The 15,238-nt window shown below is 38.0% G+C and overlaps 1 protein-coding gene across 2 annotated transcripts in view; it reads left to right on the top strand.

The window, feature by feature from the left end:
- The window catches only part of LOC139695123 (zinc finger protein 708-like), a 32,693-nt gene extending 21,247 nt beyond the window's left edge, over positions 1-11,446 (top strand). Inside the window, exon 5 of one of the 2 annotated variants that reach the window (XM_071593766.1) lies at positions 11,383-11,446. In XM_071593766.1, the coding sequence (XP_071449867.1) occupies positions 11,383-11,411 (29 nt within the window). In that variant the 3' untranslated portion in view covers positions 11,412-11,446. Of the gene's footprint in view, positions 1-349; positions 2,017-11,382 lie in introns of those variants that run through there. The other variant, XM_071593765.1, reaches the window with a different exon arrangement.
- Positions 11,447-15,238: the final 3,792 nt, after the last annotated feature.

Here is a 15,238-nt window from a genome sequence, read left to right on the forward strand (position 1 = left end):
AGTGCCTTTATTATATATTGATTACCCTGATCTTCATATAGTTTCATCTCATATCTGCTCGGAACACCTTCAATATTATTCTCTCAATTCTAATAATCCCCTTCCTAACTCTTTCCCTCCGAAATATTCTGCAAACAAACCTTTCCCTACCTTCCCTTTTTAACCATCATTTCAAGCCCCTCCTTTTCCTCAGTTCTGATCTTAAACTGCTTTGAGAAAGCTGGCTTGTGCCATCACAAATTCAAATGGTAGTGAGATTTTTCTCTTTTTTTATGAGCTTATATGTGTATATTCTTATATATCTGTGCTTATATATCTGTGTATTCATCGATTAACACAACTCTTTCAGACGATAAGAGAGGACGTGATGGTGTGGGGAATATTTTGCACAAATGTCAAGTTTGCAACGAGGGATTTGAACAAAAAGATGTCATTGAAGCTCATTTGATGCTTCTGCATCCTGTTAAGGTTGAGGAAATCAGAAGTTGCATTGATGCTGAGGCTTTTGAGGGCACAAGTGACATTGAAGCAGATGGGATGACATACAAGTGTGCAATTTGTACTAGAGCATTCTCACAAAAGGGCAAACTGAAGAGTCACGTGTGGAAACATAATGAGGAAAGGCCATACACGTGTGAGATTTGTTTGAAAGGGTTTAAACACAAACAGCATCTTAAGGATCACATTCGTATACATGCAGGGGAGAAGCCGTATAAATGTGAGATCTGCACAAAAGCATTCACAATGAAAGGACATCTTAAAGAGCACAAGTTGACGCACAGTGGTGCAAAGCCACACCAGTGTGAGTTATGCTCAAAGGCATTCTCGCAAAAGGCAAATCTTAAGAGGCACATGTTGACACACACTGATGAAAGGCCTTACCAATGCGAGATATGTTTGAAAAGGTTTAATCATAAGCAACACCTTAATGATCACATTCGTATACATGTAGGGAAAAAGCCATATAAATGTGAAGTGTGTTCAAAAGCATTCACAATGAAAGGACACCTTACGGAACACAGGTTGACGCACAGTGGTGCAAGGCCTCACAAGTGCGAGACATGTTCAAAGGTGTTCTCACAAAAGGCAAATCTTACGAGGCACATGTTGAAACACATTGAAGATAGACCTTGAAAATTCAATATGCATTTGAAATATGCTAATCATGTCGAACCATTAAGATAAGCCCAAACAATGCTATGTTTGTTCAAGGGCATTTGTACATAAGAGCAGCCATAAAAGACACATTAAAGTGCAAATAGGTATCAACAGGATCCTAACAAATAACACTATAATCACTAATGCACATTCACATTCTTCTGCAACAAACAGTTCCTAGGCAGAATATCAATGTAAGGCACTAGAATTAAGAGGATCAATTGATATCTTAACGAATGAATATTTAGGGAATGGAAAACAAAATGTGGTCACTGCAAACTTGATAAGCACTAGGTTTGTAAAGGTAAGGAGGCAAAAACAAAGTGGCAAGTATGAGGAAAGAAAGGAAAACATCCTCCTAAAAGTACCTGGCCTGACCTAAAGATGGTGGTAGTTGTTTGAAATATAACACTATTAGAAAGTATGCAATGTACGCAGCACACTGGGTGGGCCTCCTCTCGTGTGTGAGTTAAATGAGGGTATCCCAGCACCACCCTTCCAGAGCAGCCTAATCCTTGGCCTATAAACCCAGACCCACCTACCAGCATCGTCCCAGCTGCTGAGTGTTTATTGGAGACTGCCAGCATCCACCTAAGAGGGCCACTTTGCACCGTAACACAAAATGTACTGTGTTTTTTAACAAGGTCAAAATGCTGTTTCTGCCATTCCTTGTAAATGTCTACCTTGTCTTCCCCCCTTCCTCTTTCCCTCCCTCTCTCCCCTCCCTCCCCTCGTTTCCTACTACGTCCACTCCCCTTCTTCCAAAATGTATATAAGCTGGCATACAACTTCAATTTTACCCGATGATGAGTTAATGCATTGAAACCTGTTTGTAAAATAAAAAAAATATCAATTGGAAAAGTGCTTTTATCAGTTATTCAACCTGAATGGTCATTGAATAAATATTTAATCAAGCATATCATGGATTAAAATGCATTTCTCCTGCCTCCTTTGGATTTCTCCCAATTATCCTCACTCTCATCCCCTCTTTGCACTTCCTTGTTTGTTTTCCTCTCTGTCCACTTCACCTAACACAAGTGTAACATTACTAGAAATAATTGCCAGATCTAATGTCGTGGATTTAAAATATTGTCATTTAAATGTACATAAAATTTTAATTTCCTGGGATGATATTGTTTCTGTTGAAACAAATATTATCATAATTCCCAAAAATTTACAGATAATATCATTATTTTAGTACAATAATTTTGATTATAATAAATTCATTTTATTTTTAAAAATTACGTAAAATAAGAAAATAACTTATGGCAATGATTACAAATTTTTACAAACAGTTGTAACAAATGATTTATTATGGCTTCTTAGTCATATAAAAGAATTATTAAGAGGAACTTTTTGAGTGCCTCTGCCTCCTCAGCATTCTAATGCACTTGAATTATGTGTCACATCAGCATTCTAAGGGAAATTGAAGTGAGTGTGGTATTAAAGAACTTCAGGTAATTTTTATTTATTTCTGAACTTTCATGTGTTTAAAGAGAATGTTCATAAGTTATAATGCTTTGTATCACACAATATATGGCCCTTTATCAGTATGTTTCACTGGACAAATCTCCGAAGTGTAGTGTTTGAAAATCCATTCTTTTGAATGTATCGTACATTTGAATGATCTCTTGACATGGTGTTTACATGTGCTATTCAATCTGTTGGTATGTTCCTCAGTATGTGGTATGGCACAGTTGGCAGACTTCATTTGAGCATGGCCATATGCTGCATGCTGCTCTCTTGGTTTTGAATTTTTTCTGCTGCACCATTAAATTTGTCTATTATCTATGGTTACTCTTTGCCTCATAGATAAGGAGCCTTCCTAATTTTTCTGTTTTGGCTAATTAAAAAGGCACTCTATAAGGAAGATAGTTCCATCAAATCTGCTAATGCTTATAAGGAAGTTACTTACACTTACCTTTTGCCCTTACATAATATTTCTCTTTATTGAATCATGTGATCTCCCCATTTAAATTCTCTGGAACCAGCGCTATCAATCTTTCTCTATGTTTACAGATAACAGTTGCAAGGGCAAAAGCGTTAACCACCATCTCTAGTCTCAGTGTTTAGATATCTTTCTTGAGAAAAAAGGATAAAAGCCATGTTTATAATCCCCGTAATGGATTCCAAGAGTGACAAGCTTTTTCTTTGAGTTACAATTATATTTAGGATTTAGTTGAACATTAAGAAAGACAGAGAAGTGAGTGTTGGATGAGATGATGAAAGTTTAAGTGAGGAAGTATGATCGAGATGCACTTCATTGAAAAGACCATTAACTGGGAAGAAATTCAGGGCTCAGAGAAGATATCAGGTATGTTCTGCATGAGGTAAAGTGAGGCATACACAGTGTACTGGTGCCATGAATGCAATGCAGGCTTATACTTAGAGGATTGTTTCAAATTATATCACACAAAATTATAATTTTAGTTGCTAGGTTCAAAACAAAGGCGAATAAAGGAATTAAAATATAAAATAAATTTTAATAATAATTTTTACTAAATAAAACAAGCAATTTAATTTTAGGTTTTATTTTTTATTTTAAAATAAATTTTTAAATAGTCAAATTATTTTCAATGATGATTTAACAGGGAGATGTTTACTAAAAACATTAATTATTATATTTGGGGCCCAGGCATCTAAATACCGATACCGGCTTGAGGGGTTTAGATCACCAATTAGAATGGAATTTTTTTGAGCACATCCAACATTTGTATAATGTCTTCTCAGTGTGATTAAGATGGCCATTATGCGTGAATTCTTTCTATTTGAATTAAAAACAAAAACTAAACAAGTCATTGATACCAAATTTTAGTGGCACCATGACAGTTGAGTACCAACAGTTCCCATTTCCAGAAAGTGACCACACAGCAGGGTCCTCAGCTCTTCTTACCTTGTGCCTGCAACACTTCTCTTCTCAGGCCTCAATTTTGGACCATGTCAGCAACATTTTGTTCCTTATTATCAACTTCCATGTGAGAAAAAGATTAATTTGACATATTTGGAATAATCCTGCTAAATGAAAGACAAACTTTAATGGCACAGAGCATATCCAAGGAAAACATTAACAAAATGCCAAATTAAAGTGTAAGAAGCATGTTTAGAAGGGAAAGGCAGGGGATTATTGGAGGAATTCTAATGAAGGTGTAGGAGAATACTGATAGATGTAGACAGCACATTAATTACCAATAATATTGTTTAAGGTGGTATAATATAGAGGAAAGAATATTACTCAATGGCTAGAATAAGAAAGATGGTGATGTGGAACCTGAAAGAAGGAAATAAGTGTATAGAGATGAAGATGAGATTTTTGTAGAATTATATGTCATGCTGTTGATTTGAGAGATGCAAGTATTAAAAAGGGAAATGTCTTAACCCAGTGATAAATACTTTAAACCTCTCCCTTTAAAAGGAATAAGATGATGAACAGAATGGCACTTGAGACTTAATAATTCAATGGCCATAGCCACCTTTAATAAAGTAAGAGGAGTAATTGTTTATGGCTAATTAGAATCATAATCTCCTCTTTCAATATAATCAAGTCATCTTGAACCTTCACAGCTCCAATTTCAATAACATCAATGGTAAATGCATCATCACCAAAATTTTCCATTATCTCACCATGCAACTAATGCCCAACATGCACACTATGCTATTTAATATGGCAGATGGTCAACATTTCAAAATAAAATCATTAAGATAAAATATCTTTTGTGCCCATTTTCAAAATATATTTCTGGCATTTTAATTATTTTGGAATCTCTCATTTTTTCAAACATGGAACATCTCTGACTGAATGTAATTTAAGAGCTTACATTTACAATTCATGAAAGGGATGGCAAATTTTAAATGGTGGCTTGACAATTCAGAGTGGATTTAGGTTTATGTGCAGCCATGGAATGCACGTACATTTGCTCTTCTTACCTAGAAGAGAAAATCCTCATACTCAGAACAATAATCTTAATCAACTTTTTATAACTGCTTTAGCTGTAAAAGCAATGAATAATTGCTATATTTCCTCATATTAAGCTTCACCTCATCAAAATTTTTATCAGTCATAAAATGTAACTGAAGGCTCACTGAAGCAAAGTCCTTTCCCTTAACTGTTGCTCTTTTTACTGAATGATTAGTAGCTTCCATGAGAATACTCCATTTCCTCATATTGCTGGATTTATCATCGACCAAATCCCCTCCAGTCCTCCTTGATTCTTTATCGTAATGGACTGGGACTATATTATCTTCCACATCAAACATGAACAATAGCAATCAACAGGAAGGTATCTGATATACGATAATAGAGTTCACCAAATACTAAAATCTTCCCTTGATGAGGATAAACAAACCTGAATATTTGACTTGCTGGATAGATGCTCTAGCCACTTCAGCTATTAAGGAAATGCTCTTTTTGACACTGAGATTTGTTTGAGTCTTATGAAATTAAATGCCATGATTCTTCAGCCAAGAGATGACATCAGGAGGCTGTTTTAACCACAAAAGGAAAATTAGACGAGACATTTGAGGAAAGGACAGTAGTTAAGCAATCAAGCAACATTGTAAAGGACAGGAACATTGCCTTTTGTTGCATACAGAGCCAGAAGAAAGAGACAAGCCAAATTGGCCAAATATATATTAAAACATGAAATCCAATCATATGAAGGACAAATATTCATTCAAACTGAAATACAAATAAGGACAAGGGATAGGAATACACATCAGGGACAAGTTAGGAAGAGGTGATGAAGGCAGAAGGAGGCAGATCACATGTGCAAAAATATTTCCATGCTTGGAACTTGAAAACCCAATCTTTAAATTTGCATGGCCAATGCTCTGATCACTTAAGCTATTGCAGAAATGAAATTTACAATGAGATCTGTAGGGGCGTTATGAAATGAAGTGCCCTAATTCTTAGGCAAAGAGATGGCATCAGAGGGCTGCTTTAATATTCAAAGGTATAAAAGATGCCTTGAGTAAAAGTCCAGATTACAAATTACATTAATGATAAGAAAATGTGCTCTGATTATATTCCCTGCTTCTTCATTAACTGACCAATGACTGCAACCTTCCTGCATTGATGGGACCATTGATATAATCAATATCCCTTACTGGAGAAGATTTACTGGCAGAATCAATGTGCTCTTTTTACGATGATCATGTCTTCTCCAGCATGCACAGCACTACTGTCTGCAGTGCCACTCCCAATTATGTAGTCCTCAATCATTTTCTTGATCTCACAAGGGAACAATTGCAAAGTATACACAAATTGTTATTATTTTGTAAACTTTTGAAAATAAGAGCATCAAAGCAACATAACTTTCAGGTCAGGCTGTCTTATTGAGTTCTAGTGGGAGAACAACGCTGGGGTTAACTCAAACATGTAAAACTTCAGATAATTGGCAATCAAATTTATTTTGGTCAAATATTCATAAAAAGGATTATATATTATTATAAAGGGTGAGTTCTATAAGTAATGCAAATGAACTTGTTTTCTTATTCTGCTTCTATTGGTTGGATTGGGATGAAACTGCTTGATAAGGACTTGATGAGGAAGATGCTAATTTTGGCAGATAAACTGCTCTCAGGGCTCTCAAAAATGTTGAAATAGCAGGGCATCAATTATTGTAAACCCCTATGTGCTATCAATCAGAAAAACTGACGTCTTTTTTGATGGTAAAGGAGTGGTCCAAAAGAAGTTTTCCTCTTAAAAACAGATAGTTACCACTTTCTATTATGTGGCTGTGACAGAAAGACTTCAAAAAATGTCCATCTGCTGTAGAAAATTCATCTCTGCTACCTGGTAACTCCATTACGACATCATTCATTGCCACAATGTGTTATGAGTACGAGAGTTCCTGGCCAAACACCAAATTCTAATTCTACTCCATCCTCATATTATCTCCACATCCACCCAGCACACTTCTTTTCTTTCCCTCCCATCAAAGAAGCCCTCAAAAGAACCTATTTTTTGTCCATTGAAATGATCCAATCAACCATGATGAAAACCTTGCGAGAGGTCTTCAAAGACAGCTTACAGGTCACGTATGGGTCATGGCAGAGTCATTGGAGAAAATGTGTACATATTCATTGAAAGTAATTTGATGAAATTAAAGTGTTTGTGCAAATCTGTTCAATATATGACTGTATTTTTCCAATTAAAATGTGCAAGTTATCTGAATAAAAATGATCAGATAATCAAAAAAATGAAGAGAGACATTGTTTTGAAAATTGAAAAAACCAAAACATTTACATACTTATGTACACAATAATTCAGAGACTTCTTGCAAAAATGAATTAACCTGGAAGCACACCTTTTTAATTGCATTCCATTTTATACATAACTGCTACTTTCACAACTGTTTTATCTCAATAAATCCAGGAGGAGAAAAAGAAACGTATAGTTTTTATTCTTTATTTTTACTAGTGTATAGTACATCTTTATTTCAATACATAGTACTTCACATATAAGTAGAATATATCATATTATATTTATTATATTATAGGATAGGCAGATCAATCAAATCAAAGTGATTTCTCACCTGAATAATAATTAAATGAATTTAGTGCACTTAATATCTCTTCAGGCACATTACTGAGTTCATCCTCCAAAGTCAACTCTTCTTCATCATCTTATAGCAATGGCGTTGAAAAATCTCGAAAGCTCTTTTAAATGCATTTTATACACAAGTATCTCTGTCACCCTGTCAACTTTTCAGAGTCCATTGGCTTAGTTCTCAAAAAGCAACTATTTTAATCCTTCCCAATTCTCCTTAGTCTTTCATAGCAGACATCCACTTTTCCCACTAGAACATAAATTCTCCTTTAAAGATTTCTGGCAACCTCATAATTTATTTTTTATTTCACAAAATTGATGACTTCTAGCTTAAAAATCTCTGCATTCAAATTTTTTCCAAGAAAGTAATTTCCTTGATAAAATTATAAATCAGAAAAGTTTAATTCAATTCAGGTTTGAAATAATCTCCATGAAGGTGGGATTTAAATAGAATTTAAGACGGAGTTTAGCTGATACTATCAAAGCAAGTAGAGCAAACAAAACAAGAATATTGCAATTATTTTCTAGCCCAATTTTTTTATTGCTGCAAGTCAATTTACATAGCAAATAAAAGGGAACACAAGCATATGTCTTGTATGTATTAACAAATAATACCAAAAAAACCAATAAGGTAGCATTTTGTGTGAGCTTGTAAATATTGTTTATTTTTTGATCGTTCTGTTATTTGAAATTAATTTCAATCACTTGATCAATTATTAATCAATTAATTTATATATATATATATATATATATATATATATATATATATATATATATATATATATATATATATATATATATATATATATATAATATCTTCGAAATGGAACGCTCTTTGGCGACACAAAATATATAAAAACACAGATGTAGATTTTTAAAATATAGAGACACAAAGAAAGGACACTCACAATTTGTTATTTGACGTTTCGACAGCATGGCTTAACCAACCAACCAAGTAACCAACAAACTTGATTATTATTCAAGTATACATGCCACCAAGCAACCATATAGAAGAAGAGGTTGATAGGATATACGATCAGTTAGAGGATATAATTGCATGTTCTTACAGGGAAACATTTGATTGTGATGGGGGATTGGATAGCAATAGTAGGCAAAGGAAGAAATGGAGATGAGGAGGCAGACATGATTTAGGCATGAGGAATGACCGCGGGGAAAAAGCAGTTGAGTTCAGCAGGAGACGGGGATTAGTCATTACCAAAACTTGGTTTATACACCACAAAAGATGCAGGCGTACATGGAAAATGCCAGGTGACTCACAAAGGTACAGCAAGATTATATCCTGGTTAAACACAGGTTTAGGAACAGTGTGATAAATTTGCACAGCTTCCTGGGAGCGGATGCGGACTCTGACCACAATTTAGTGGTTATGAAATGTAGCGTCCGTTTCAAAAAGATAGGGCAGGGATGGTGAGTTAGAAAATGGAATGTAGAAACATCAAATTGTTTAAAAAGGAAGGAATACCAGCAGGCGGTAGAGAATTGTAAAGAGCAAAGTACTATTGAAGAAAAGTGGGAAAGTATCAAGAAAAAGCTGTTCAAGGCCATAAAAAACATTATTGGAACCGTTAATGCTAAAAGGACTAGGAAACCATTGATCATGGATGAGATGATTAAAAAGATGGATGAGAGCAGAAAATGAAAGAATGTAAATACCGATAAAGGAGAAATGAAGTACAAACAATTTAACAAAAAATTGAGGTGGGCAACAAATAAATCAAAAGAAGAATGGTGAAACATACAATGCAAGGATATGGAAAGTCTGCAGAGGAAGGGTGAAATCAGTGCACTGTACAGCAAAGTTAAATCTTTATTGGGAAGTAAGAAAGGTTAGGGAGGTAAGAAAGCTATACTAAGAGTTAGAAATAAGGCAGGTAATGTAATAGTTGACACAGAAAAGATTCAAGAGAGATGGAAAGACTATATAGAAGAACTGTATAGTAAAGAACTTTGACCAATAAAGTTAGACATTGAAAAAGCTTGATGTAGAGGAAGATAGCTTAGGTCCAGGCATATTTGATGATGAGGTAGAAAGGGCATTTAGGGAGATGAAGCTAAATAAGGCCATCGGGATGGATAACATTCCTGAAGAACTATTGAAATGTCTGGGAAAAGCTAATAAGTATATTGCAGAAAATAGGAGTAAATTGATGAGAAAGGAGGCTAATCCACAACCTTTACATGTCTTAGACTGCTCAGGTGCGAGTGGGGAATGAGAAGTCCACATGGGCCGTGTTAGGAAGAGGTGTAAGGCAGGGTTGCCCATTATCACCGTTGCTGTTCAACCTCTATGCAGAGGAAATGATTAAAGAGGCAGGGGAAAAACTGGAGGTAGAAAAGAAAGTGGGCGGGGAATCTGTAAAATCAGTTAGGTTTGCTGATGACCAAGCTTTAGTTTGTCAGTCAGCCAAGGGGTTGCAAGCATTGCTGAGTGAATTGGAAATTCAATGCAACTGGTTTTCGATGAGAATCAATATTAATTAAACAAAGGTTATGCAATTTACTAGAAAGAAAAAGGCTAAGCTTAACATTAGAATAAGAGGGCAAAAACTAGAGCAGGTAGAGCAGTTTACGTATCTCGGTAGTGTTTTGGACCAACACGGTCAAAGTAGGAGGGACCTAAGGAGAAGAATTGCGCTAGGCAAAGAGGCTTTCACAAGGATGAGGGAGTTGATGACGGGGACGTTGAGTAAGGATGTCAAGAAAAGACTCGTAAAAACTTTGATATGGAGCGTAGCTATGTACGGCGCGGAAACATGGTCATTGAAGCAGGAGGATAGACGTAGATTGGAGGCTTTCCAAATTTGGGTGTGGAGAAGAATGGAGAAGGTGAAATGGACAGAGAAGAAAACAAATGATGAAGTACTTGGTATGATAGGCAAAGAGAATGGTATGTTGGAAGAAATCCTATGGAGGCAGGAAAAGTGGATGAAGGGCGTATTGACAGGCAGTGGGATGTTAAAAACTGTAATATAGGGGAGAATGTTAGGCAAACGTGGAAAGGGAAGGAACCGGATAAGGATGTTGGACGGGATGAAGAAAGGAAGAAAATACTCAGATGAAGAGGGACCTGATGTAAAGTAGGATGTATTCTTTTGCTAGGGGTCACAAATTATTTCATTAGTAATTATGTCCATTGAAAAAACCTACCTTAACCAGTAGATTACCTAATAGTATATATATATATATATATATATATATATATATATACATATATTTTTTTTTCATATATTTGTGGGTTGCGGTAGTCCAGTAGGTAGAGTGTTCGACTGCTGACCAAAGGGTCCCAGATTTAATTCCCAGGCAAGACATTCTGGTCACCTTTGGCTCTACCCAAGCTATGTTATTTTTTGGGTACCAGGTCTTCCTGGAAAACCATAACCAGCACAGGGAAAGTAACTGGCCTCCCTACCCTGATGTGTGAATTTCAAATGCCATTGGACGTAGTACTGGGTAAACTTTACCATCATCTACCAAACTGACCTTTGAGTTGATTACTGTGTTTATGGTTTATATTCATTCTAAGCCAACCAGCTCTACCACAGCCAATGCCAACCCTGACCTACCAGCCCTTTTGGCATAACTCCCCTCAACAGTGAGGTCGAGGAAGAGGTTATTGAGGTGCCCAAGGTACACGTGTCTGATAAGTCCCTCTCCAGTGGCAAGGAGCAGCTCCTCGGGGGGATGACCTCCAGAGAACCAGAGGAGCTGACAGCTTGGGACATGGCATCGGAGCCCAGTTCACTGGACGATGACCATAACAATGCAGACTCGGGTCTCAAAGACCTGGGCAATGAGGACCAAGGCTACAAATTGGATGCATGGAGGTGGTGACCCTAACCAAAGCACAATGCTGGCCCAGAAATCCCACAAGAGGACCAACTCCTTGAGTTCCCTGACCCAGAGGACCAAGCAGCAGAAGAGGCAGATATAAAGGTACTGGTAGTAGCGCCCATTGCACCATTCCCATGGCATAAAGGGGTAAATGAAGTGATATCGCATATTGGCACCAGTATGCCTAAGCCAGTGGGTGTCCCACACCAAACCCACTCCAGTTTTGGACATCATCATTAAGAAATTTTTACAAGCCAGTATTATAGTATAGTGGCCTATTAAGAGCTCATTCTGGTGCTCTACAATTCTCAAGCCTAACGGAGGGCACTGGTTCATACAAGAGCTGAGTCCTTAAACTCTTTATGTCCGAAAGCCAAAATTGTCCTTATTAGGTCCCGCTAAAGCATTGGCACTTGTGTCAAGCAACGCCCATATGATTAAGATAGATCTTATCTCAGCCTTTTATCAATTAGCCATACATTTTCAGCATTGGAAGTTCCACGGTATTAGGTACAGAGAAGATAATTATGCATTTACCAGAGTCCCTATGGGGCACCCGCTAAGTCCGGCTATTTTGCAGTGATGGTGAAAGTAGGTTGCCGAAATGGTGCAATGAAAATTCAAAGTGAATGCTATTATATATTTAGACAACTGGCTCTTTTTTTGTGCATCAAAATTCTGTGGATACCAAATATCGCGATTCCTCCAGCCCTCACTGTGGATTTTAATCAACATACACAAACCTACCTTGATATGTATCCAAGAGATTAAATGCTTAGGGGTTATAGTTAACACAAGCAGGCTATCATTAAGGCTAATGACCAAGGCAATCCACTGGGTAAAGAATCTGATCTCCATCTTAGCAAGACTGCAGCAGTTGGACATTCCCAAGGCTGCTGGGTATCTGGCATGGATTGCATGGATCCTCCACATACCAAAATGCCTAGTTTCTCAAGTTTAGAGAGGAATGACAGCAGACAAAAGGAGCTACTGAAGACTAACATTCTGGAGAAAGAAGTGTTTTTTCCCTGCCCAGCCAAGACCATCGAGGTATATACGGATGCTACCCCAAATCTAGGCAGAGTGGCCATTCTGGTGTGGGGCATATCCCATTCCTTTCTAGTACCGGAGGAATGGCACATCAACGAAATCAAAATGTATGCAGCCTTGTTCAGAGCACAGGAGGCAGTTCTGTTATTAAATCACCTCAATCTGACAAATGCAATGATTAATGTTAAGATGGACAATACCAGTGCCTTATATACTTTGATCTGGGGAAATGAAGTAATGTTCTGCACCTGACCTGTCTTGTTCACAATGTATTTTAGCCTAATTAAAGAGATACAGTCAAAAATAGTGACCTGGTCCTGGGTGCCTATGTCCAAAAACCTGGCCAACGAGCCCTCTTGGGCCATGCCTGCACGCTGATGTGTCCGCCGGCCATCTTTGCCATGGGGGCATATTAGAGGATGGGCGCGGGCGAGTGGGCAGTCAAAAAGGTATTTTGGTAGTGGCACCTGGGGCCAGCAGCTAACCAGGTAAAAGGTGGCCCTATCAGCAAAGATCTCTTCATTACACAGGAGCAAACAGAAATAGAGCAAGAGATGATATTCAACTCATCCACATCAACCATGGCATTAGGTGAAAATTTGAAGACCCAAATAGCAAGGATGGCCAAGCAAATTGCAAGACTGACTGAAGTATTACATAAAAGGAGTGACAGGGGCCATATTACTACCATCATTTGCCCCCCTACTACCCACCACTGCCAGAGCAGGCATGGACCCATCTCTGACAACAAGGTACTTCTTTTCTTTAAGTGCCTGCAAGACAATAAGACCAGCCACCGGCTCAAGGCAATAGACCAGCATGAAATTAACCTTTTGCTGATTAAGGTGGCTGGCTGGGAAACATTAGGAGAAATACAAAGGAAAGCTTTATACAACAGGGCCAGGATCCTCCTTGCAGTGGTGACCATCAGCTAGACAAATTCCCTCTGTATGGCAACAAAAGCACCAGTGAATCTACTACAACTGCCTCCCAGATTCATCCTAAGCCAACTAGCTCTGCCACAGCCACTGCCAACCCTGAACTACCAGCACTTTTGGCACAACCTTCCTTGATAGCTGGGTCAAGGAAGGGATTATTGAGGCACCCAAGGTACACATATCTGATAAGTCCGTCTCCAGTGGTAAGGAGCAGCTCCTCCAGTAGGTGGTCTCCGGAGAACCAGAGGAGCTGACAGTTTGGGACATGGCATTGGAGGCCAGTTCACAGAACGACAACCCTAATGACAATCACTTGGGTCTCCATAACCTGGGCAATGAGGACCAATATTACAAATCAGACGCGTGGAGATGGCGCCCCCAACCAGAGCACATTGCCTGCCCTGAAATCTCACAAGAGGACCAAATCCTCAAGTTCCCTGACCCGGAGGATAAGCGGCAGAAGAGGCAGATATAGAGGTAACAGTAGTAGCACCCATTGCACCATTCTCATACCACAAAAGAGCCCATCTTGGTTGGTGATGACTAACTCCTGTCTCCTGCAGAACTCAACTGCTTTCTCCCAATTGTCATTCCTTGTGCCTAAACAGTAGAGTCCTACCTATCCCCATTTCTTCCTTCATCTACCATCGTATTCGAATCCCCCATCGCTATCAAATTTTTCCCTGCAGGATCACACGTGATTATGTCCTCTAACTGATTGTATAACTAATCAACCTCTTTTTCCTAAATGGTTGCATGGTGGCATGTACAGGTATACCAGAATAATAACCAAGTTCTTCAGTTCTGCTTTTATCTCTACTAGTAATAATCCATCCATTACCTGCTCTGTGTTGACTACATTCCTTCCTACCTCTTCATTTAAAACTATGTCAACCCCTTGTTGGCTCTCATCCCCATCCCAGCATATTATTCTATAATTATCACTCCAGTAATCCCTGCTATCCCTCCATTCCAGCTCGCATAGACCTAAAATATCTATATTTCTCCTTTCCATCTCTCCCTTAACATTTTCCAATTTCTCTGTCCTCATCATTGTCCTAACATATCCTCTTCTTATTCTAACTAATTTGGTCTTCCTCTCCTTTGTCTTCTGTCCTGCTGCTGCTGGTTTTCCCTTGTAAGGTTTTTGTGGGATGATGACCACGGAAGCCTTTCCTTCCCCACTGCCGGGCACAACAGATGGCCAATTGGTGAAGGCAAATCAGCAAACCTAACTATTTTTACAAATTCCCCACCAACTTTCATTCCTACCTTCATTTCTTCTCAGGCCTCTTTAATCATTAAGATGGCGTCATTAAGACAATCTCATTAAGATGGTGTCAACTTTGGCCGTACAACGATGTGGCTCTTGTAAAACACGACTCGAAGTACGTGATATGGTCGTTAGTTGCGATATTTGCTCGTGTGTATATCACCATAAATGCTCCGGCTTAAGTGATGTAATATTAAAAGCTCTCTCGGACTGCCATGACATTTACTGGAAGTGTTTTTTATGCCGTGTAAATAAGCCCAATATTTACAATATGGCGGCCGACATTGAAAATTTGAAAATGGATTTACAAGCTCTCCAATCTACCGGATCCGCAGAAAGTACTACCTTGCAGCCAATTGCAAAGGAAGCTGTAACGTTGTCTACGGAATTGAAACCTGAAGTCAACGAACAATTGGGCCT

Source organism: Hetaerina americana, unplaced genomic scaffold (genome assembly GCF_022747635.1).
Source record: "Hetaerina americana unplaced genomic scaffold, ioHetAmer1.1.p SCAF_6, whole genome shotgun sequence".
Classification (NCBI taxonomy): Eukaryota; Metazoa; Arthropoda; class Insecta; order Odonata; family Calopterygidae; genus Hetaerina; species Hetaerina americana.